At 37.6% G+C, this 23,904-nt stretch overlaps 1 protein-coding gene across 4 annotated transcripts in view; it reads right to left on the bottom strand.

Annotated features, from left to right (window-relative positions):
- The window catches only part of PPP4R4 (protein phosphatase 4 regulatory subunit 4), a 103,583-nt gene that overhangs the window by 26,976 nt on the left and 52,703 nt on the right, over positions 1 to 23,904 (bottom strand). For all 4 annotated transcript variants that reach the window (XM_069559956.1, XM_069559957.1, XM_069559958.1 and 1 more), the window contains 11 exons: positions 23,374 to 23,447; positions 21,566 to 21,672; positions 20,366 to 20,473; positions 19,338 to 19,459; positions 16,707 to 16,829; positions 15,408 to 15,577; positions 14,447 to 14,566; positions 11,600 to 11,677; positions 10,680 to 10,763; positions 9,921 to 10,103; positions 259 to 364 (listed from right to left, as the gene is read on the bottom strand). In XM_069559956.1, the coding sequence (XP_069416057.1) occupies positions 259 to 364; positions 9,921 to 10,103; positions 10,680 to 10,763; positions 11,600 to 11,677; positions 14,447 to 14,566; positions 15,408 to 15,577; positions 16,707 to 16,829; positions 19,338 to 19,459; positions 20,366 to 20,473; positions 21,566 to 21,672; positions 23,374 to 23,447 (1,275 nt within the window). The remainder of the gene's footprint in view (positions 1 to 258; positions 365 to 9,920; positions 10,104 to 10,679; positions 10,764 to 11,599; positions 11,678 to 14,446; positions 14,567 to 15,407; positions 15,578 to 16,706; positions 16,830 to 19,337; positions 19,460 to 20,365; positions 20,474 to 21,565; positions 21,673 to 23,373; positions 23,448 to 23,904) is intronic.

The following is a 23,904-nucleotide window of genomic DNA, read 5'->3' as shown; positions in this document are numbered from 1 at the left end:
GTGTATGTATTTTAACATCTCAAGTGTAGAAATTCATGAAAGGTAGTCTAAAGTAGATGAATTTTTCATTCATCAAAGATCTGATCCTGTAAAAAAATTTCTAAAACAAACAAGAAATTAGCCTCTAAAGCTCAAATACAAATTTTAGCAATACTGGCCTAATTATTCATAGCAATATGATAACATAAGCCAAATCTAACTAAGGCCAACCAGTTTATTTACTTTCTGTTCTCCAAATGAGAGAGAGTGATTACTCACGTTCAATTAATTTTTGAATCACCTCATGTCTCTGTTCCTGTTTACGATTATAACGTAGAAAAATGCATAGAGTTCGTGAAGCCGCCTTTTGGACAGGTAAGACATTCTTAGAGAAATAAGAAAAACAATTAAACAAGTCTAACGGTATATGCTCTAAATAATTTGACCCCACACATCAATTTTAAGTTATCGACTGAAAGCAGTGCTGTCTGGCTCTGAAATCAGTGTGGACGTGTCTTTATAATTTAATGTTATCAGTCAGGCAAATCAACTCATCTATCATACTGCAAAGTTCAAGTAATTTGGCAGAGTCACTTCCAAATCATCCAGATTTAATTTATATCTGACTCACATCTCCTTGGCACCTCATCTTAAGTGATATTCTCCCCAAATACATCTCAGCCACTTCTAGACCATGTTACTCATTTATTCAACAAACATTTGCTAGTACACACCCCGTGTCAGGTACCTCGCCAAAAACGTGCCACTTCTCAAATCAGAGATCCTATGACCAGGTATACGTCAGATTCCTCTCACTTAGTTCTGCCTCCTCCATCTCAATACCATCCTTTAAGATCCCTGGTCCATGACACAGATAAAGTTTAGAATCCAAGGGACACCATGCCAGTTATTATTACTAGTGTTTTAAACTCTTTGATCCTTTGGATTTGTGTCACACCAACTGGGCAGAACCTTAATTCTAAGTAAATTCAACCATCCATCTTTACTATGGCTTCAAACTATGCATCAGAGAAAAATCTCTCAACCAGGTATACTGTATCCAGTATAAATTCACATTCACTATCTTGACTTACATATATATAACATTCAGTTCTTGAAGATTCAGACTATCATGATAGGGATGCTTGAAATTCAAATAGAAAAAATAGACATTGCTCAGAGAGTATGGCCTATTACCTCCTATTTTATACAAGCTATTTCCATTCTATCTAGTACCATTTTGTGCACTGTTTTTAATCTGTTGAAGGTAAAAAAGAATATTCACTATAAATTAGAACAGAAAATTTAAAAAATGTACATAAACAGAAATATCAGTCGAATTAAGGAAAATGAATGTTAGATAAATGAACTTAAATAAAAGGATGTTACTCTTTTCTTTTATTTTGTATATACTAATAGAATTCCAAATGCAATAAACACTAATTATTTGAAACAGAAATAATATAAAATATGTATATTTTATACCTCACAGTATAAGGTAATATTTTGGGGGCCAGAAATCAAAGACAAAGGTAATTATATCAAAACAAACAAAAGTCAGTTTAAAGAAACTGCAACCACTTGAGCATGTGAATAATGACTGAAATTGATTAAAACATTGTTCCATATAAAAGATGAGTCTAAATGAAAGGATAAAAACAAAAACAAAGTTCATTTATCATCCCTGGGTTAACTCTGAAAATTGATAGAGGGAAAGAATAAGAATTAATTCTCTCCTTACATTAGGAAATATATTTTAGTATAAATTTAAAAAAGCATTTATCCTGAGAAGAACATCATCAACAATGTAGAAGAAAATAGATTTTTAAAAGCAACTCTTTTGTAAGTTCTAATGAAATAACTGATTCAGGCAAGGATCATCAGTGGATGCTAAAACTGAAAGGTAAAAGGTGACTGGGAAACTGGGTATTCAGTGTTGAAGTGTCAGCTTCAGATTATGACACAGATCACAAGGGAGAAAACACAATTTTGCAGTGAACTAACAGAGATGTCCCTGCCTGCACAAGAACTCTGAGCTCATTTACAAAGGTATGGGAGTCCACATGCGACACAACACAAAACACAGCAGCGCTGATAAAGAATTCTTGCCAAAAACATTTGACCTAAGACTCGGCAATATACATTTTAGTATAAATTAAAAAAAAAAAAAAAAAGATCTTCACAACCCAGATAATCATGATGGTGTGATCACTCACCTAGAGCCAGACATCCTGGAATGTGAAGTCAAGTGGGCCTTAGAAAGCATCACTATGAACAAAGCTAGTGGAGGTGATGGAATTCCAGTTGAGCTATTTCAAATCCTGAAAGATGATGCTGTGAAAGTGCTGCACTCAATATGACAGCAAATTTGGAAAACTCAGCAGTGGCCACAGGACTGGAAAGGGTCAGTTTTCATTCCAACCCCAAAGAAAGGCAATGCCAAAGAATGCTCAAACTATTGCACAATTGCACTCATCTCACATGCTAGTAAAGTAATGCGTAAAATTTTCCAAGCCAGGCTTCAGCAATATGTGAACTGTGAACTCCCAGATGTTCAAGTTGGTTTTAGAAAAGGCAGAGGAACCAGAGATCAAATGGCCAACATCCGCCGCATCATGGAAAAAGCAAGAGAGTTCCAGAAAAACATCTATTTCTGCTTTATTGACTATGCCAAAGCCTTTGACTGTGTGGATCATAATAAACTGGAAAATTCTGAAACAGATGGGAATACCAGACCACCTAACCTGCCTCTTGAGAAACCTGTATGCAGGTCAGGAAGCAACAGTTAGAACTGGACATGGAACAACAGACTGGTTTCAAATAGGAAAAGTACGTCAAGGCTGCATATTGTCACCCTGCTTATTTAACTTATATGCAGAGTACATCATGAGAAACGCTGGTCTGGAAGAAGCACAAGCTGGAATCAAGATTGCCAGGAGAAATAGCAATAACCTCAGATATGCAGATGACACCACCCTTATGGCAGAAAGTGAAGAGGAACTGAAAAGTCTTTTGATGAAAGTGAAAGTGGAGAGTGAAAAAGTTGGCTTAAAGCTCAACATTCAGAAAACGAAGATCATGGCATCTGGTCCCATCACTTCATGGGAAATAGATGGGGAAACAGTGGAAACAGTGTCAGACTTTATTTTTTTGAGCTCCCAAATCACTGCAGATGGTGATTGCAGCCATGAAATTTAAAGACGTTTACTCCTTGGAAGGAAAGTTATGACCAACCTAGATAGTCTATTCAAAAGCAGAGACATTACTTTGCCGACTAAGGTCCATCTAGTCAAGGCTATGGTTTTTCCTGTGGTCATGTATGAATGTGAGAGTTGGACTGTGAAGAAAGCTGAGTGCCAAAGAATTGATGCTTTTGAACTATGGTGTCGGAGAAGACTCTTGAGAGTCCCTTGGACTTCAAGGAGATCCAACCAGTCCTCTGAAGGAGATCAGCCCTGGGATTTCTTTGGAGGGAATGATGCTAAAGCTGAAACTCCAGTACTTTGGCCACCTCATGCGAAGAGTTGACTCACTGGGAAAGACTCTGATGCTGGGAGGGATTGGGGGCAGGAAGGAGGAGAAGGGGACGACAGGGATGAGATGGCTGGATAGCATCACTGACTCGATGGACATGAGTCTGAGTGAACTCCAGGATGTCTGGTGATGGACAGGGAGGCCTGGTGTGCTGCAATTCATGGGGTCGAGAAGAGTTAGCTGGACACGACTGAGAGACTGAACTGAAGACTGAGCAAGCCCTTATCAAACCTCCAGCTTAAAACAAATATGGAGAAGAGACAAACAAGTAAATCCATAGAGGCATTCTACAGGACAACTAAGTCTCTTCCACAATTCAATGTCATTAAAAATTGGGGGAAGGGCAAAGAGGGAATCTGTTCTGGATTAAAAGGGAACTAAGAAATGTAACTACCTGAGGCTATGTATCGAGGTCAGGGGCTGCGGCCGAGAGGAGCTGCTGCATGCCTGAGGCCAGTGGCGGTGGCCAGGAGGAGAGACCCCATTTCCAAGGAGCGGTGGCAGCGCGGGTGCTGGAGGGCCTAGAGGAGCTATTCTATGTTCAAGGTTGGGAGGGGTGGCGGTGAGGAGATACCCCTCGTCCAAGGTAAGGAGCAGCAGCTGTGCTTTGCTGAAGCAGCAGTGAAGAGATACCCCACGTCCAAGGTAAGAGAAACCCAAGTAAGACGGTAGGTGTTGCAAGAGGGCAGACACACTGAAACCATAATCACAGAAAACTAGTCAATCTAATCACACTAGGACCACAGCATTGTCTAGCTCAATGAAACTAAGCCATGCCCTGCGGGGCCACCCAAGACGGGCGGGCATGGTGGAGAGGCCTGACACAGTGTGGTCCGCTGGAGAAGGGAATGGCAAACCACTTCAGTATTCTTACCTTGAGAACCCCATGAACAGTATGAAAAGGCAAAATGATAGGATACTGAAAGAGGAACTCCCCAGGTCAGTAGGTGCCCAATATGCTACTGGAGATCAGTGGAGAAATAACTCCAGAAAGAATGAAGGGATGGAGCCAAAGCAAAAACAATACCCAGCTGTGGATGTGACTGGTGATAGAAGCAAGATCTGATGCTGTAAAGAGCAATATTGCATAGGAACCTGGAATGTCAGGTCCATGAATCAAGGCAAATTGGAAGTGGTCAACAAGAGATGGCAAGAGTGAACAATGACATTCTAGGAATCAGGGAACTACGATGGACGGGAATGGGTGAATTTAACTCAGATGACCATTATATCTACTACTGCGGGCAGGAATCCCTCAGAAGAAATGGAGTAGCCATCATGGTCAACAAAAGAGTCCGAAATACAGTACTTGGATGCAATCTCAAAAACGACAGAATGATCTCTGTTCGTCTCCAAGGCAAACCATTCAATATCACGGTAATCCAAGTCTATGCCCCAACCAGTAATGCTGAAGAAGCTGAAGTTGAACGGTTCTATGAAGACCTACAAGACCTTTTAGAACTAACACCCAAAAAAGATGCCCTTTTCATTAGAAGGGACTGGAATGCAAAAGTAGGAAGTAAAGAAACACCTAGAGTAACAGGCAAATTTGGCCTTGGAATACGGAATGAAGCAGGGCAAAGACTAATAGAGTTTTGCCAAGAAAATGCACTGGTCATAGCAAATACCCTCTTCCAACAACACAAGAGAAGGCTCTATACATGGACATCACCAGATGATCAACACTGATATCAAACTGATTACATTCTTTGCAGCCAAAGATGAAGCTCTATTCAGTCAACAAAAACCAGACCAGGAGCTGACTGTGGCTCAGATCATGAACTCCTTATTGCCAAATTCCAACTTAAATTGAAGAAAGTAGGGAAAACCACTAGACCACTCAGGTATAACCTAAATCAAATCCCTTATGATATACAGTGGAAGTGAGAAATAGATTTAAGGGACTAGATCTGATAGATAGAGTGCCTGATGAACTATGGACAGAGGTTCATGACATTGTACAGGAGACAGGGATCAAGACCATCCCCATGGAAAAGAAATGCAAAAGAGCCAAATGGCTGTCTGAGGAGCCCTTACAAATAGCTGTGAAAAGAAGAGAAGTGAAAAGCAAAGGAGAAATGGAAAAGATAGAAGCATCTGAATGCAGAGTTCCAAAGAATAGCAAGAAAAGATAAGAAAGCCTTCCTCAGCGATCAATGCAAAGAAATAGAGGAAAACAACAGAATGGGAAAGACTAGAGATCTCTTCAAGAAAATCAGAGACACCAAGGGAACATTTCATGCAAAGATGGGCTCCATAAAGGACAGAAATGGTATGGACCTAACAGAAGCAGAAGATATTAAGAAGAGGTGGCAAGAATACACAGAAGAACTATACAGAAAAGATCTTCACAACCCAGATAATCACGATGGTGTGATCACTCACCTAGAGCCAGACATCCTGGAATGTGAAGTCAAGTGGGCCTTAGAAAGCATCACTATGAACAAAGCTAGTGGAGGTGATGGAATTCCAGTTGAGCTATTTCAAATCCTGAAAGATGATGCTGTGAAATTGCTGCACTCAATATGCCAGCATCCTTGGAAAACTCAGCAGTGGCCACAGGACTAGAAAAGGTCAGTTTTCATTCCAATCCCACAGAAAGGCAATGCCAAAGAATGCTCAAACTACCGCACAATTGCACTCACCTCACATGCTAGTAAAGTAATGTGCAAAATTTTCCAAGCCAGGCTTCAGCAATACGTGAACTGTGAACTCCCAGATGTTCAAGCTGGTTTTAGAAAAGGCAGAGGAACCAGAGATCAAATGGCCAACATCCGCTGGATCATGGAAAAAGCAAGAGAGTTCCAGAAAAACATCTATTTCTGCTTTATTGACTATGCCAAAGCCTTTGACTGTGTGGATCACAATAAACTGTGGAAAATTCTAAGAGATGAGAATACCAGACCACCTGACCTGCCTCTTGAGAAACCTGTATGCAGGTCAGGAAGCAACAGTTAGAACTGGACATGGAACAACAGACTGGTTCCAAATAGGAAAAGGAGTACGTCAAGGCTGCATATTGTCACCCTGCTTATTTAACTTCTATGCAGAGGACATCATGAGAAATGCTGGGCTGGAAGAAGCACAAGCTGGAATCAAGATTGCCAGGAGAAATAGCAATAACCTCAGATATGCAGATGACACCACCCTTATGGCAGAAAGTGAAGAGGAACTAAAAAGCCTCTTGAGGAAAGTGAAAGTGGAAAGTGAAAAAGTTGGCTTAAAGCTCAACATTCAGAAAACGAAGATCATGGCATCTGGTCCCAACACTTCATGGGAAATAGATGGGGAAACAGTGGAAAGTGTCAGACTTTATTTTTTGGGGCTCTAAAATCACTGCAGGTGACTGTAGCCATGAAATTAAAAGACGCTTACTCCTTGGAAGAAAAATTATGACCAACTTAAGACAGCATATTCAAAAGCAGAGACATTACTTTGCAAACAAAGGTCCGTCTAGTCAAGGCTATGGTTTTTCCAGTGGTCATGTATGGATGTGAGAGTTGGACTGTGAAGAAAGCTGAGTGCCGAAGAATTGATGCTTTTGAACTGTGGTTTTGGAAGAAACTCTTGAGAGTCCCTTGGACTGCAAGATCCAACCAGTCCATTCTGAAGGAGATCAGCCCTGGGATTTCTTTGGAGGGAATGATGCTAAAGCTGAAACTCCAGTACTTTGGCCACTTCATATGAAGAGTTGACTCACTGGGAAAGACTCTGATGCTGGGAGGGATTGGGGGCAGGAGGAGAAGGGGACGACAGAGGATGAGATGGCTGGATGGCATCACTGACTCGATGGACATGAGCCTGAGTGAACTCCGGGAGTTGGTGATGGACAGGGAAGCCCGGTGTGCTGCGATCATGGGGTTCAAAGAGTCGGACACGACTGAGCGACTGAACTGAACTAAACTGAGGCTATGTGTAGATCCTACTTGGATCCTATATGGAATAAAACAACTATCACACCCATTTGGGGGATAATTGGTAAGCTTTGATATGAATTTTGAATGATATTAAAGATAATTGTTCATTTTGTCAAATGTAATATTTGTAACATGATTATATAGGACAATGTCCTTTTCTAGAGATGAACACTGAAATGCTTAGAGATAAAATATGACATCTATAACTTAAACTTTTTAGCACAATGAAATGGAAAAGGCAAGTATGACAAAATGTTAATAACTGTTAAATCAGGGTGATGGGTTCGTGAGAGTTCATTGTAGTGTTTTCTCTGCCTTCATGCATCTTTAAATTTTTTTCATTACAGAAGTAGGAAAAAAAGTTAGTTGATGTCATTCCTCTACTCCAAAACCTTCCAAAGCCTTCCCCTGCATAACAGAATATAATCTCCATTCTACATCATGGCTATGAGCACCTGTGTGCTGTGGGCCAAAGACCTCTCCAGGCTCATCTCTAACAACCGCCACAGTGGCTTCCTTGCTGACCTTCATAAAACCAAGCACACCCTGAATCACATCTTTGCATTTCCTCTTCCCTTTGTTGGGATCACCTGTGCTTCAGACCTCCACACGGCCACTCCCTTACTTGGTCCAAGCCTCTTGATCAGAGAGGGCTTTTTCCTGACCACGACATCCACAGTACCCTCCATCAATTTCTTCCCCTCTACCCTGTGTTTTAGTTCTTCCTTGTACTTTTCATCCCTGGTGTTCAGTGCACTGGGTTGGCCAAAATTTCATTCGGGTTTTTTTTTGTAACATCTTAAACAGAAACTTGAATGAAACTTTTGCCAACCCAATATGTGTGTGTTGTCTGTCTCCAACAGAACTTAAGGTTCTGTGAGAACAGATCCTTTATCTTTTCAGTCACTAACAGTACATGGCACATTGTAAGTGCTCAATAAATTTTATTAAGTGAATGAATGAATGAATATTATGACCATGAAATATGGAACTAAAAATATAAACCTTTTTTTCCAGAAGACACTGAAATGAAATATGTCTTTATTTGATCATGGAAAATGTGCTATAGTAAATCATATATCTCTTTTAAGTATAGAATTACCTCCTTGCAAAAGAAAACAAAGCAAACCCCTCAGACTTGAAAGTATGTTGTTCACACTATAGTGTAAATTATTTCTCTTTCCTGATACGAGAGGCTAAAACTATGGAATAATTTTCTATACTTATTAGCTTTATAAACACAAAGATGACTTCTTAGTAATTAGGTTGAGACAAACAATTAAGATCAAGCTTCACCGGACTTATCACCTTCTGTTAATACATTTTATTTTATTATTTATCACTTCCCATACCATCACCTCTTTAGAACTCAAGGTCTATTAGAGCAAGAATCTGTCTTGTTCACACCCAGATCCCCAGCTCTCAGAACAGTGCGTGAAACACAGCAAACAGAAGCTAATTGTTGAATAAAGTCATCAATAAATTCTGCTTGACTTTATGTGAAATTTTCTATGTGTTGCATTCATGCATTATCCTCTGATAAGAAGTTATTTTTGCCAGTATCACTTTTTAAGATGACTACACCTATAAAACAACTTTCAACCCCTAGGCTTTGCTTTGATACATGAAACAAACTTCAAGCAGAGGTGTTAGCATACGATATATGCCTATCGTTTTTTAGTTAAGTTATAAAATGACACCAGTAATGTCATTTTTCCCCTCTTTTTAATCTTTGAAGCTAAAACTGATTTGGGGTTTTCGAGATGGCTACTAGATTTCATTATTTCCCCCCCCCCTTTTTTGAGAACAATGAGAATTCAAAGTACTCTTTAAAAAATAGTTTCTAACACATACACATTATGGGGAACTTTTGTAAACTTGAAAAAACGGTAGTAGGATGTTATAGTGAACATATAATCAAACTGCAGTTAAATGATCCTCTGGGAATTTTAAGGAAAAAAGGCAGACAATTTACTCTATGGGGAAATTTGAGTACAAGCCTTTCTTTCCCCCTGCTTTTGACTCTAATTTTGAGGTTATCCACAGCAGGGCACTCATGTTTTTTCTATAAATGTTATCTGTTACAAGGTAAAAGAAAAAGAAGCCAAAAAAAGAGAAAGAAAGCAAACTGATATTAAGGGGTTTAAGGAATACTCTTAGGTAAGGTGAGAGAGCACAGCTGAGGCCATGGCACACGGAAGGTGCACATCAGAGCAGAAGTCGCTGTGCAGTGGAGACTCCTGCCGATCTCCCCCGAGCACTGTATCAAGCGTGAAGCGAGTGTGTTGACACCCTCCCCTGTGCATCCCTCTCTTCAGCTGGGTAGCTGATCAAAAGGAGAACCCAGTGAGGAAGCAAAGGTAACAACACCCTCTAGGCAGAAGGGCGTGAATGGAGCTTGCTATTCTATTTCAAGAATGTGGAGAATTTGGTTAATTCCAAAATGTGCTCCAGTTCAAGAAAAAATCAGATAAGAGGCATTGGGCTCACATTTGTCATCATGATTGTGAACATTCTTTGTAAGAAACGATAATAGATCTGATCACTTGATATGACTTGTGGCAGACAGGCGTATTTCTGGAGCAGCTTCTCATGAGTTCTCCACTTTAAGGAGGCTGCAGCTCGCTGCTCAGCAGCTGTGAGAGCTGGAACCAAGTCAGGCAGAGATGATAACTGAAGAAGAAAACACATCAAGAGAATCAAAGATAATTAAATACATCAGCTGCAGCACTCAGCCAAATTATTCAGACTTACAATACACTGGGGAAGGGAAAACTCTTTAATCATTTCCGAACTTAGGAGGCATTGCAGTTGTCACAGGGACGTAATTATTCAGTAAAATCAAAATTTTTTTTAATCTATAAGTAAAATTTATGATTCCTGACAACAAAATTTTGAAAGATACAAATTCATAGCTCTTCCGTATTCTATTTCACCATCAACAAACTTTGATATTCTAAATTCCTACCCTTTGTCCTCACTAGTTGCTATTCTTGCAATAACAATTAATGCTAATAAAAACTGAAAATATGAAAGTAAACCCCAAGGACAGTAAATAAAGATTGTGGCAAGAAAGGTAGAGGAAATTCAAGCTGTCATAACTCCAAAAGACTTTTACTGAGCCCGTCCAGGTGGCCAGCACTGCGTTAAGTGTTTTTCATACATTCTTTGATTGACTCCTCTCAACACCTCTGCAGAGTAAGGTCACCCATACAAGATCCGGAAGCTCTTTTGATCCATGGGATTCACCTTATTTTCTTGAACACTGCTCTCCCCACCAGTAGACATCAGTTCCAGAATCTCTGGAAGATGATCTATGAGAGCATCTAGTACCTGTTAACAGAGATATTGATTACCCTTCTAGTGATGGCTGTTTTTTTCTAATCTTAGATCAATTAACTTGCCAATTTCTACACAGAAATAGTGGGTAGTTACCAAAGAGCATTTTGGGGGTTTCTTATCTCCTGCTCTATCATCTTTCTGCTGCAAAGTCTTAGAAACATAATCAACTACCTTGGTCAAACTACCTTTGAAAGGAGTTTAGTATGTCTGCCTCTTGATAGTATTCAAATAGTTTCGATGCGAGACAGCCTAACAACATCCTTAAAACTGCCTCCCAACTTTTGAAAAACAGTTTAAGTCGGACAACACCCTCAGAGATGTCTCACGTTGAGGAGCTGAGCTTTGGCAAGCCAGCAGTTGTTTGAGTGATTAGGATACACTAGATAAAGCATCAAAATTAAGTGTTCCAGAGGCTCCACAATGCTAAGGGAAATAAAAATATATAAAATGTGATTGATATATGACCACAATTGTGTAAAACTTAAAAAACCTTTATATAGAAAAAACAGAAAATGAAAACATACAAGAAAACATTAAATAGAAACAGTGATTAGAACTAAAAGTACTCTTTTGTCTGTCTACTTTTTGGCATTTCCAAAGTTTTCCATAACATAACAAATACATATTTATTTTTAAAAACTTAATTTTTTTTTATAATAGACCTTCCCAATCTCTAGTCTATGACAGTCATTCATCAGTTACAAGCTTCCGGGACTAGTCAGCTATTAGAATTCATGAATTCCCAAGAAGCAGGAAAATAAAAAAGGCATTGATATACTCAAACCTGATATAAAAGAAGTAAAAAACAAACAGTAAGAAGATATTACCTCCAATGATTCATCTTGCAACAATGTTATTAGTTCTTTATGTATTAAATATACTCCAGAATTCAGAAGTTTAGATACCTAAAATATAGCAATGAAGTCTCTCAGATTTGAGATTACTAGACATATAAAGGTTATAACAACAATTAAAAAAAAAAATCCCTGTCAGATTTACTTTCAAAATGAGACTTGGTTACAACATAAATATAAAATTAGATTTCTAGAAAACATTACTTGCATACCTAATAAGCTTTTCCATCTGCATCTTAACATGCTAGAGTGTATGAACACATGAGGGTAGGGAAGTGCACAGGTGGGGGTGGGAGGTGTAGAAGAATGGATTTATCAATCGTAAGTTTCCTATCACAAGCAGTAACGAGCCCATGGGTGCCTATAGTTCCTATTTTAGTCTTGGAGCAGCCGACAGGGTCTTTCAAGAGAGCGAAGCCAGGGGAGCACTCGTCCTGGTTTAGAGCTCCCTGAGGGCACAAGTTCTGCTGAAGGCCAGCAGTCACACAGGGACAGAGCAAACTCCTAAGCCAGCAAAACTTCAAAGACTTTTCTAATCAAAGACTTCAATCAGCAAGAGAGGAGTTCAGGGTTGTTGTTCAGTCGCTAAGTTGTGTCCAACTCTGCAACAGGCCAGGTTCCCCTGTCCTTCACAGTCTCCCAGAGTTTACTCAAACTCATGTCTACTGATTCGGTGATGTCATCCAACCATCTCATCCTCTGTTACCCACTTCTTCAGCCCTCAATCTTTCCCTGATGCTGGGAAAGGATAATCTTAAGTCTAGACTAATCCAGCTCCTTAAAGAACCACTTTTCCCCCTCCAGACAAGCAATGGTGAAAATCTACAATGGTATATTCACCAGGTTCCACTTTACCTTTAAGTATTTTTTTTTAACATACTAGGTTTGAGTAAGCTTTAATTGAAAAGGGAGCTCCTAATAAAGAAGGTATTTCAAAAATCTTTGCTCTACAAGGTTGTTTTTGATTTGAAAGTATTTTGAAAATACTATCTTTCTCAAAAACAAGAATAAACTTGGACCATACTAGAGTAATTATCAGAATCCAATAATAACATTGCCAGGAAAATTTAAATCCACCAGTGTATTTTCATTATTTAAAAGGACAAACCTACATTAAGCATCCACTTATGGAGTCAAATATCATCTTAACCCACCACCATGGTATGACTGGGTGAATACAGAAACTAGCCCCCCAGCAAATAGCTAAACCAATGATTTCCAAACTCACTTCTATCAGTGAAATATTCTTGTATATATATTTCAACACGCCTATTTCTATGGTGCTAACACATTATGTCCACTATAAAACATAAATAAAAATAAAATAGTAAAGGCATGAGATAAAATAAACTTAAGTAGAAACTCTCATATTGCATAAATACTTCTTTCTCAGCCTCTAATCTCATGCAACCATCTCATGAACCAATCTAGACAAATACAAGTATACAGGGCAGCAACCAAGCATAAATGCCTTAATATACATAACAGATAAGTAGCTCACTCAGCCAGCTAGTGCCCTCTGCCATTTCTCCTCCTCCAAAACCATATTTCTATATATGTATTTACAAAGATGACTTACTTACTCAACAATGAATTATTTTAATCAATTATACCATTTAAAGGGAATCTTTCTTGGACTTTGCACACAGAACATTCATTTAATTCACACCAGAAAAAAACAAGCAATGACTAAAGGCAAGAGTCTAAAGCAACATTTCTAATGCTGCTATGGATATCCTACATAGTTTTAGCTAATCTAACAATGCTTTGAACACAGTTCAAGGAAGGAGATACAATATTCTCAGTGAGAATAAGAATATTACTATAAAGGAAATAAATATTTTATTAAGCCACTAAGATTTTTTAAATTTCTTTTTTAAAATTTTATCTTTTGGCTGCACCCCAAGGCATGTGAGATCTTAGTTCCCCCACTGGGAAACAAACCCATGCCCTCTGCATCGGCAGCATGGAGTCTTAACCACTGGATCATGAAGGAAGTCCCAAGCCCCTCAGATATTTTTATGTGACAGTCCTGAAGTCGACAAATTATAGCTTATCCATGTTTACAGCAATGATGGCACGCATCTACTTCCTACAATCACTCAAGAAACATGCCCTAAATTTCAGCCTCAAGGTTTAAGAAGTTAATTACATTTATCATAAAATTTAAATTCACTTTTGTGGGACTTCCCTGGTGATCCAGGGATTAAGACTCTGTACTTCCACTTCAAGGGGCATGAGTTCATTTCCTGGTTGGTGAACTAAGTTTCCCACATGTCCCTCAGCAAGGTAAAAAAAAAAATATCCACTTTGGCTCTGACACTATGAAGAGTTGTCATAACAGCTAAATATATAAGCTGTGCTCACAAAATATGAACCATGTATGGTAAAAGCCATAAATTTAAATAAATACTCTCTCAATTTTCCATTTGTTCTCAAGTTCTTGAGTTTAGGTGCAATGCTAAATATAAACATTATAAAGCATTATAAAACCGATTTTACTTCCAGATCTACAACAGCCATATTCATACCACAATGTCTGGCTTAAAGTAAGAGAGAGTATAATTTAAGACAAGATATACTGAATGAATGGATTAATACATGATAAATGAATGTAACATCTGTATGTAAATGAATTCTGTAAACACTCTAAACAGAACGAGAATTTTTCCAAATTTAGGATTAGAATATGAAAGAGATATGGAGCCAATATATTTTAATAAATCTGAAAACAAAAGTGTACAATGTATCAGAAACTCATCTGGTACACATAAGCAAAAAACAACAAATGTAAAGTGGTTATCACTTTTTCAGACTTACTTCGTAAAAGCAAATAGCAATAGTGTATCTGACTGGTACTTCGGGGTCATGACAAAGGCAGAAGAATGTAGAATAGAGTTCCATGTGGAAGTTTTTGGGATCAACAAAAACAATCATGGCCTGGTGGAGGTGGAAGAAGATGAGTTTCGAAGAGAAAAACATACGTCAATAACAATATCATAGTCATTTCACTTAAATTGAAATCATGTTCTGAATCATAATTTAGTTAGAAATCATATTTGGAAGATCCAAATACATGCACATAATTCTAACATATATGCTGCTACTGCTGCTGCCAAGTTGCTTCAGTCGTGTCCGACTCTGTGTGACCTCACAGACGGCAGCCCACCAGGCTCCCCCATCCCTGGGATTCTCCAGGCAAGAATACTGGAGTGGGTTGCCATTTCCTTCTCCAATGCATGTAAGTTAAAGTGAAGTCACTCAGTCGTGTCCGACTCCTAGTGACCTCATGGACTGCAGCCCACCAGGCTCCTCCGTCCATGGGATTTTCCAGGCAAGAGTACTGGAGTGGGTTGCCATTGCCTTCTCCCACAATAAACCATAATTGTGTAAAATAACCTGATTTGTATACTATTCCTAAGTAAAGTCTACATTACCCTCTCCTTATCTCACTCTTTTCCTTCTAAGCAACCTGACCCCTACCCCAAATGCAGGTGTCAGATTCCTAAAAAAATCTGGAGGAAAGCTATGAAAAAATGAGGAGGCATGCAGGTTTGTGGAAGAAACCAGCCAACCGGTTCAGAGAAATACTTTCACTGCCAGCTTTACGGTCCAAAATGTAGAGTGACATATATACATAGAGACAAATATAAATTACACCAATATATACCAGACATAATGCTAACTAATAAGTGTCAAATATGGCAACAGTTTTCAATGTCATCCATTCATATATTTTATAATTAAAATGTGCAGCCACTACAAATGTATAATGTATTACCGGAAAGTTATAAGCACAGTTCTTCCGTACTGAAATATATTTCTTCTCCTGCTCTAAGATTTGGGGTGGTATCTGGTTTTCATTGTGTCCATTTTCTTGTTGCAAACCCAATGTACAAAGTTTCTTATAAAACTCCAAAAATCTCAAGTGTTGATCTGGAGTAAAAATTCCTAAAACACATGTAAAACCTTTGATCAACATTTTATTTGAAAACAAAAATTAAAGAGAGAAAAGCAAAGTGCAGTAAAAACATAATTAGAATCAGATATTTAAACAAATGGTTGGAAATCATAAGTAAAAGTAATAATGAGGAAAAAGTAACTACTGTGAAGAAATCTAGTGAGTCTTTACCTTATGTTAATTTTAATAATATTTTCATTTTAATTTTTACAGTATATACTGTGTGATGCAGGAATTACCTGCATTAATTTCTGCAGCATGTACCACAGTATATACCACTAATGAATAATTACAATAATAATATACCAGCCATTATTACTATTTATTTCTGGTAAATATTTTTAAAGTTGCCTACAGAAAAGACTTGCACATATGTCTGCAGAGAAGGAGCTTAAAAATGGGATCTGAGGGAATTCTCTGGTGGTCAAGTGGTTACGACTCGGCACTTCCACTGCCAGGGACCTGAGTTTGATCCTTGGTTGAGGAACTAAGATCCCAGGAGCTGTGTGGCATAGCAAAAAAAAAAAAAAAGCCCCAAATATGAAAGACAGCAAAATAAACCCAAAATACTTTTGATCAATGACTGGTTCCATATTCATATACTATCTTAGAGAGCTAGTAACTCGACAAATATTGCAATAATTTTTCAATAGTCTATTGAAAGCCTACAATCTACATAAAAATATTTTTTGCTATGCTAGATTGTTACAATTAATGCTTACATTATTTTAATAAGAGAGAACTGAGTAATACATTTAAAATGCCAAGAGTTACAGGTATCATTCTACATTCTAATTTGAACTGCTTATGCGATATATTAATCATTCAAAAAAATTAATAAGGGTATACTTACTATGTACCAATAGTTAATATACCTAAACTTCTATGATCAAATGTCAACTAATATAAAAGATAAGATATTCAGAAATTTAAAGGCCTATGCCTACTTCACTCCTCCATTGTTCTTTTACATAGGTTCTATCAGTGAAAAAGTCATTAAGATGTTACACACTTATAGGGTAGGCTTTACAACCTACTGAAGAGCTGCAGTTTAGGGGCTAAGGTAAAAGAAAAAGGAAAAATTCTCTGCAATCTTGACATTTTTAGCACATATCATACCATATAATCCATGGCATAGTTTTCCTAAATGGAAAGATAAAGAAATAAGAATTGATTCATCTGCTTTGAAAGATTTTTCACAAAATGATTTCACTACGGGAAGTATAGTTTGACTTCTGTCATCTGAAAAACAAGAATAAAACACAGTTTAGATCCAGTTGCCCACACTGCAAATGTGCAAATTATTGTGTACACACAAATTTCAGAAAGAAAAATTACTATGTTAGCCTCAGAGTAACAGAAACTATCTGACAGCAATGATGATGGACGTATGATACAAAGAGGAAGTGAGAAGTGAGTGGAAATCATCCAGAACTTTAGTCACGCTAAAGAGTCTGCGGGCTCCCCTTGCGGTTCAGTGGTAAAGAACCCTCCTGCCAATGTAGGAGTTGCGGGTTTGATCCCTGGGTCCAAAAGATCCCCTGGAGAAGGCAATGGCAACCCACTCCAGTATTCTTGCTTACTGTTAGCGTTCTTATAGTCATGTAGACTCATACCATGCTGCATTTTATCATTTTATTTTTGATATATTTTAAAAGTTAGTTCATATTACATTCTGTATAATGAACGTCTTCACTTTTACTTCTTCTGTGACTCTTTTTAAAAAACTTCTTTTGAGTTTTTGCTTCTTTGAGTGTTTGCTTACTCATAAGTTTCTGATATTAACAATATTTCAGTTTTGATTTCAAATACTCCCTGAATTTCCCACAGTTCTCTTAAACTTTCAGGACAGAATCACTACTTTATTAGGGTCAAATCAGTCAATTCTAAAGGAAATCAACCCTGAATATTCATTGGAAGGACTGATGCTGAAGCTCCAATATTTTGGCCACCTTATGCGAACAGCTGACTCAGTGGAAAAGACCCTGATGCTGGGAAAGATGAAAGGCAAGAAAAGAAAGTGGCAGCAGAAGATGAGATGGTTAGATAGCATCACCGACTCAAAGAACATGAATTTGAACAAACTTTGGGAGATAGTGAAGGACAGAGGATACTGGTATGTTGCCATCCATGGCATCGCAGAGTCAAACATGACTTAGCAACTGAACAACAAAATTAAGGGTGTGACAACACTAAGTAAAATTTTGTAACAGGATTATTGGTATTATTATTACTGCTATTATTATCATCACATTTCAGCACCACATCTATTGTTTTTACTAAATAACATTCATCCAACATTTACTGAATTTCTTAGAGAACAAACATTAACAGAAATAGAAAAGTGAATGATAAGTGGTTTCTGAACTTATGAAATTCAGACCAGCAAAGAAATCAAGCCCCCAAAATATCATAAGACAATGTGATCATTATTTAAATAGTTAGCATAAGGCAGAAGTCTGCAACTGTTTTTGCAAATATTCTAGGCTTTGTAGTTTATCTGTCACAAGTACTCAACTCTGTCACTTTGGCACAAAATAGCTACAGACAATACAGAAACAGATGAGCATGGCTGCATTCCAATAAGCTCTGTTTATACAATGGGTGGCAGCGGGATTTGACCCATAGTTTGCCAAGCCCTGGAATAAAGGGATTTAGAAGTTGTCAGCAAGGACACTGGATCTGAACTAGGCATTGAAGGAGAAGCAACTGGCTAGGAGGAAAATAGAGGGAAGAGTGAAAAAAGAGAACATGGAAAGCCTAGAAGTGGAAAGAATTTGGTATGCCAAGAAAATGGCGAGTGGGATTAGAGCACCAGAGCCAAGAGAAGCAGGAAAGAACGGCAGGAAATATAGCCAGGAACACATGTTAAAACAGATCTGTGACAGCCGAGTGTGTGGCAGGAAAGGTCCCAGATCAGAGATGATCTCTGGCTTTAGCTTGGAGGCCTAGGGGTACCCCATTATTAAGAAACAGACAGTCATTCATTCGCTTCTCAGGTACTGCTGTTTTTAGTCCTCTGGTGCACCACATGGCTTAAATTATTATTCTGTAACATCCACACAACACAGTTGTCCACATTGCAATAATTGTTAAGAGATTCTAACTCAGTTAAAACATTGTTAATCCTACAATTACACAATAGTGTTTTGCACCTGAGTACTTGACATCTGTCCTTTCAAATTACACCCTACCAAAATAGTCAATTTGCATGGATAAAACTAATGTCCAACATTCATTAAGAATCTAGTCACATACTCACAAGAGCAACTAATCATCTCGCTTATTTGATCTGCGTAACACAAAGAAACACCTCCTTACTGATTCCCACCCAAATACCCACCCAGACTTCTCTTCTTGCGACCAGGAGATTTCTAGCATTAAAATATAAAATAGAGGAAACTAATATTGATATTGCTTCAGTCAAGATCTGTCTTAGGGTCAGTTAGTTGAGCAAGTTAAAAGCTAACCCACTAACCCAAATTCTTATTAGCTCTCCATACTAGTCAGTTACATGCTGATGAGAGGAGAGAGAGAGAAGTAGGGAATACACACCACCACCAGGTGCAAGGAGGGGGAAAGTGGCAGCAGAGAAAGTACTCAAAGAGGAAGGACCACAGCAAGAGAGAGGGGAAGGGACACCTCACTCTCATCAGGAAGACTGACAATACTGCAGCAAGCTTCCTCCTCTACTAGTGACATGGAACAGGAAAACAAAATGCTTTTGGAAGCAAAGCTAAGGAGACTCACCTGTATCAAATATGTCAAGCAGATTAACCAAAGTTTCAAAGGCTGCCAGCCGCACACTGCTGCCTTCATCCCTAGAAAGTTCTATTAATTCAGGGAGCACCACGCTTTTGGTAAGTTCTGTCCTGCACAATAAGCAACAGAAGAAAACAAATCAAATCAATAAATTTTTGGTAAGAATGTGATTAAGGATTAGTTGCTGAGCTGCATGCTGCATAAAACAGGAAAAATCATGAGGATATGGCTCCTGCTTTCTGGAAGCTTGCAGTCTGGCTAGAAAAGAATGACAGTTTAAATATAAGAAATATCCATGGTAATTGCATCATTACTTTTATAGCTAATAGTAGCTGCTCAAGATATACTCACTAAGTGAATGTATTTCTGTGACAACTAACATGGTTGAACAATGAGGCTGAATATATGTGTATTTCTTTTATTTCACTTGTATTCACTTGTATTTCTTCTTTATGAAGCATAATATTCATTTTCTTTGCTCATTTGCAGTTTCATAAAAGTTCAGTGGAAATAAGGCATCACTGTGGACCTACATGTATGATGCAAACATTTTCCCTCTTCATTAGTTCCTCTCAGCATACTGGATTATAGGCGAGGAATTCTTTCAGGAAGTAGATACAAGGTGTATACTGCCCAAACTAGTCGATTTATGAGACTATCATTCTCTTGTCTCACAGCCAAAAGTATACAGGATAGAAGTCGAAGGACAGCCCAATCCTATTACCTTTGTAGGAGTCCATATTTACCAGTTTAGATGCTGGTAATTACAATCTAACCCTGTCATGATGTCAAAAGGGGGTAAAATATACGAACAAAAAGGTGAATGAAATAAGCAAGCTTCACTTTTATCTCTCTCAATACAAACACATCAGAACGTACTTACCATGATCACTTTTAAAGATCATAAAAAGTTTAGTTCTTCAAATAAATGCCTGTTTTCATGGAATACAGAACAGGATACACATGTCTGACAATCCAGAAACAAAAATGTGACAAGAAATTGAAAGTATACTTACCCAATGCCCTGAGCTATATTTTCTAATTGCCGACACATGCAAGATCGAACTTCATACTCTACATCTTGACATAGTGATTTTACCAAGGGAAGTATTTCTCTTTTAATGCTAAGAGAGAGAAGAAAGAAACACACAAATAAGTATTTTAGAGTAATTAATATTTTCAAGAAATTATCCTTAAAATCTTAGCTTAATAACAACATACTTTAATATAGAGCTTTATAGTTTCCAAACCAGTCAATCCTAAAGGAAATCAATTCTGAATATTCACTGGAAGGACTGATATTAAAGCTGAAGCTTCAGTACTTTGGCCACCTGATGCAAAGAGCAAAAGACCCTGATGCTAGGAAAGACTGAGAACAAGAGGAAAAGAGGGCAACAGAGGATGAGATGGTTGGATGGCATCATTGACTCAGTGGATATGAGTTTGAGCAAACTCCAGGAGAAACTGAAGGACAGGGAAGCCTGGCATGCTACAGTACCTGGGCTGGCAGAGTCAGACATGACTGAGCGACTGAACAACAACAGTTTACAATGTATATTAATATATGTGATTATATTTGCATGTTAACAGCTACTTTAACGACGGCAGAATCTTTTAAAAATAAGGGTTAATTTGGAATTGGCAGCTAAAACATCTTAGCTAGATAAAAGGCTATGGCCAAATGGACTATCTGATTCTAGCAGCCATCAACCAAAATATTCTTCAATTTTATATCTCACTTTTGCATCATAATTACATAATATTCCATTCTTTCCACTTGGTATTTGTCATCTATGCAGAGAGTAGCGAATAAATTATAAACAATCTCCATAAAACCTCAAAGTAAGATAAATTATTCAACACAATGAATTCATAGCAATAATGGAAAAGAGCAGAAATCTATCTTTACGTCATATTTATCAATTTTTAAAGACTATAAGATAATATCATGCGATCCTCAAAACTACACTAGGTACATGATGGAAATGACTAATACGGGAAATAAGAAAAGAGTTACCCTTACTGATTTTGAAAAGCCAAATCAAGAAGAAATACATCTGAACAGTAGATTTCAGAGATTTCTATATTCTATAAATTTGACTCAGTTAAACTGTATACAGTATGGAGTAGTACAAATATAATTATTAAACATATAGTCATTAAACATTTTAAATCAATTTAATAAAGTAAACAAAAAATTGTGTACAAATACTCACACAAGGGCATCAAATTTGTTGGTCAATTTTCCTAAAATTTTACAACTAACTAAACGAGACTGGACTGTTTGGGAAAGTTGTGCCTTGGAAACGAGTGGATTCAAAATCTAAAGAGAAAAGATTTAGAGAACAAATTAACAAAACTTTATATATTCCTGACATTAATGTCAGCTATTTTGTTCAAAGAACATTTTAATATACTAAATATTTTTTTACAGAACCTCAGTTACATTTTCAGGTCCACGGTTGTTTACCACCTGGATCACTACACTTTCTGGATTATTAAGAATGATGATAAATCAAGCAATCAAAAATAATCAGGCACACAAAAAATTCAATTAAGGCTTATGGTGAATTCTCTAATGATCTGTATGTACATATAGGGGTGAAACATTCATTTTTCAAAAGAAAAAAGCAGTTAATTGTTAGATACTGTGAAATTTGTTTTCGTTTCATATAAATTAATTTTTATATTTGTCCTCATGGGAAATAGATGGGGAAATAGTGTCAGACTTTATTTTTTTGGGCTCCAAAATCACTGCAGATGGTGACTGCAGCCATGAAATTAAAAGACGCTTACTCCTTGGAAGGAAAGTTATAACTAACCTAGATAGCATATTGAAAAGCAGAGACATTACTTTACCAACAAAGGTCCATCTAGTCAAGGCTATGGTTTTTCCAGTGGTCATGTATGGATGTGAGAGTTGGACTATAAAGAAAGCGGAGTACCAGAGAATTGATGCTTTTGAACCGTGGTGCTGGAGAAGACTCATGAGAGTCCCTTGGACTGCAAGGAGATCCAACCAGTCCATTCTAAAGGAGATCAGTCCCGGGTGTTCTTTGGAAGGACTGATGCTAAAGCTGAAACTCCAGTACTCTGGCCACCTCATGTGAAGAGTTGATTCATTGGAAAAGACTCTGAGGCTGGGAGGGATTGGGGGCAGGAGGAGAAGGGGACGACCGAGGATGAGATGGCTGGATGGCATCACAGTCTCGATGGACGTGAGTCTGAGTGAACTCCGGGAGATGGTGATGGACAGGGAGGCCTGGTGTGCTGCAATTCATGGGGTCGCAAAGAGTTGGACATGACTGAGTGACTGAACTGAACTGAAACAAAACATTGTAACTTCAGGGACTCCCCTGGTGACCCAGTGGTTAAGACTCTGTGCTCCTAATGCAGGGGGCCAGAGTCAGGGAATTAGATCCCACCTGCTACAACCAAAACCCAGCACAGCCAAATAAATATATAAACTTAACTGAAATGCTAACATGCATTTTCTCATATTATTAGTCTAAAGTTTTAAGAATATTAATGCCTTCTAACCCAATAATTCCATTTTGGGGGAAGTTATAGTTAAGGAAATTGTCCAAAAAACAGGAAGAGCTCTACAGAAATGTTCACTATTGCCTTACTTTGATAATAAAAACACTGAAAACAGGCTTAAGTATTTCATAACTAAGTAAAATATTTATAGCTACTATCAAATGAGTGATATGAGGAAATAATAAAGAAAATAATGCTAAATGGAAAACATGTATAAATTTATTATGATCACTAATATGTCAAACAGCACCATATACAGGGAAAAAATTCTGAAATGAAAATACATCAGAATGCTAAAAGTAGCAAAGTACAGAATCATGATTTTTCTTCCTTCTATATTCTCTACTACTCGAATTTTCTATAATGAATATGTGCTGCTTTCAGAGTAGGAAATAACTCTATTCTTTTTGAAATACCATTTTTATCAAAAAACAAAAACCTTTAGAGTAACTTAAATATTAAAATTTATATATAAAAGTTTTACCTCATGCCTTAGGGTATCTTTGGGCAATACGTCTATCACAGACAGAAGAGTTTCCAGCCATGCATTGCTGACACCTGAATGACAAAGACAAAACATAAGTTAACTATCTCACAAATTCAGTTTCAACTTAGCCATTAACATTTTCAACAAACTTTAATTATAAAATAGCAATAATTATCTTTATTGCTACTGTAAGTAGTTTCTCTGCTTTTCTGTCTTAGCCAATATCTGGTAAACATTGATATTTTTAAAAATAATATCAAGGTGTTATCTTTAACCCAAAGTGTACTTTTTTCTTATACTATAATACTATAAATGTAAGTGTTGTATAAGAAGCAAATCTAAGAAGAAAGCATAAACTATGGGTCTTCAGGCTTCAAACGGCACTGAATTTTGTGGATTGGTCCAAAATGAGCCATCATGAATTTTAGTCACACCACTGACCAACAAACTCTTAGGGAGAACGGCCTCACTCAATTATGGTCATCAGACTACCATGACTCAAAGATCCCAGCCACATATGAGCAACAA

This window comes from Ovis canadensis, chromosome 18 (assembly GCF_042477335.2).
Source record: "Ovis canadensis isolate MfBH-ARS-UI-01 breed Bighorn chromosome 18, ARS-UI_OviCan_v2, whole genome shotgun sequence".
Classification (NCBI taxonomy): domain Eukaryota; kingdom Metazoa; phylum Chordata; class Mammalia; order Artiodactyla; family Bovidae; genus Ovis; species Ovis canadensis.
This window is presented reverse-complemented; position numbering and strand designations above follow the sequence as displayed.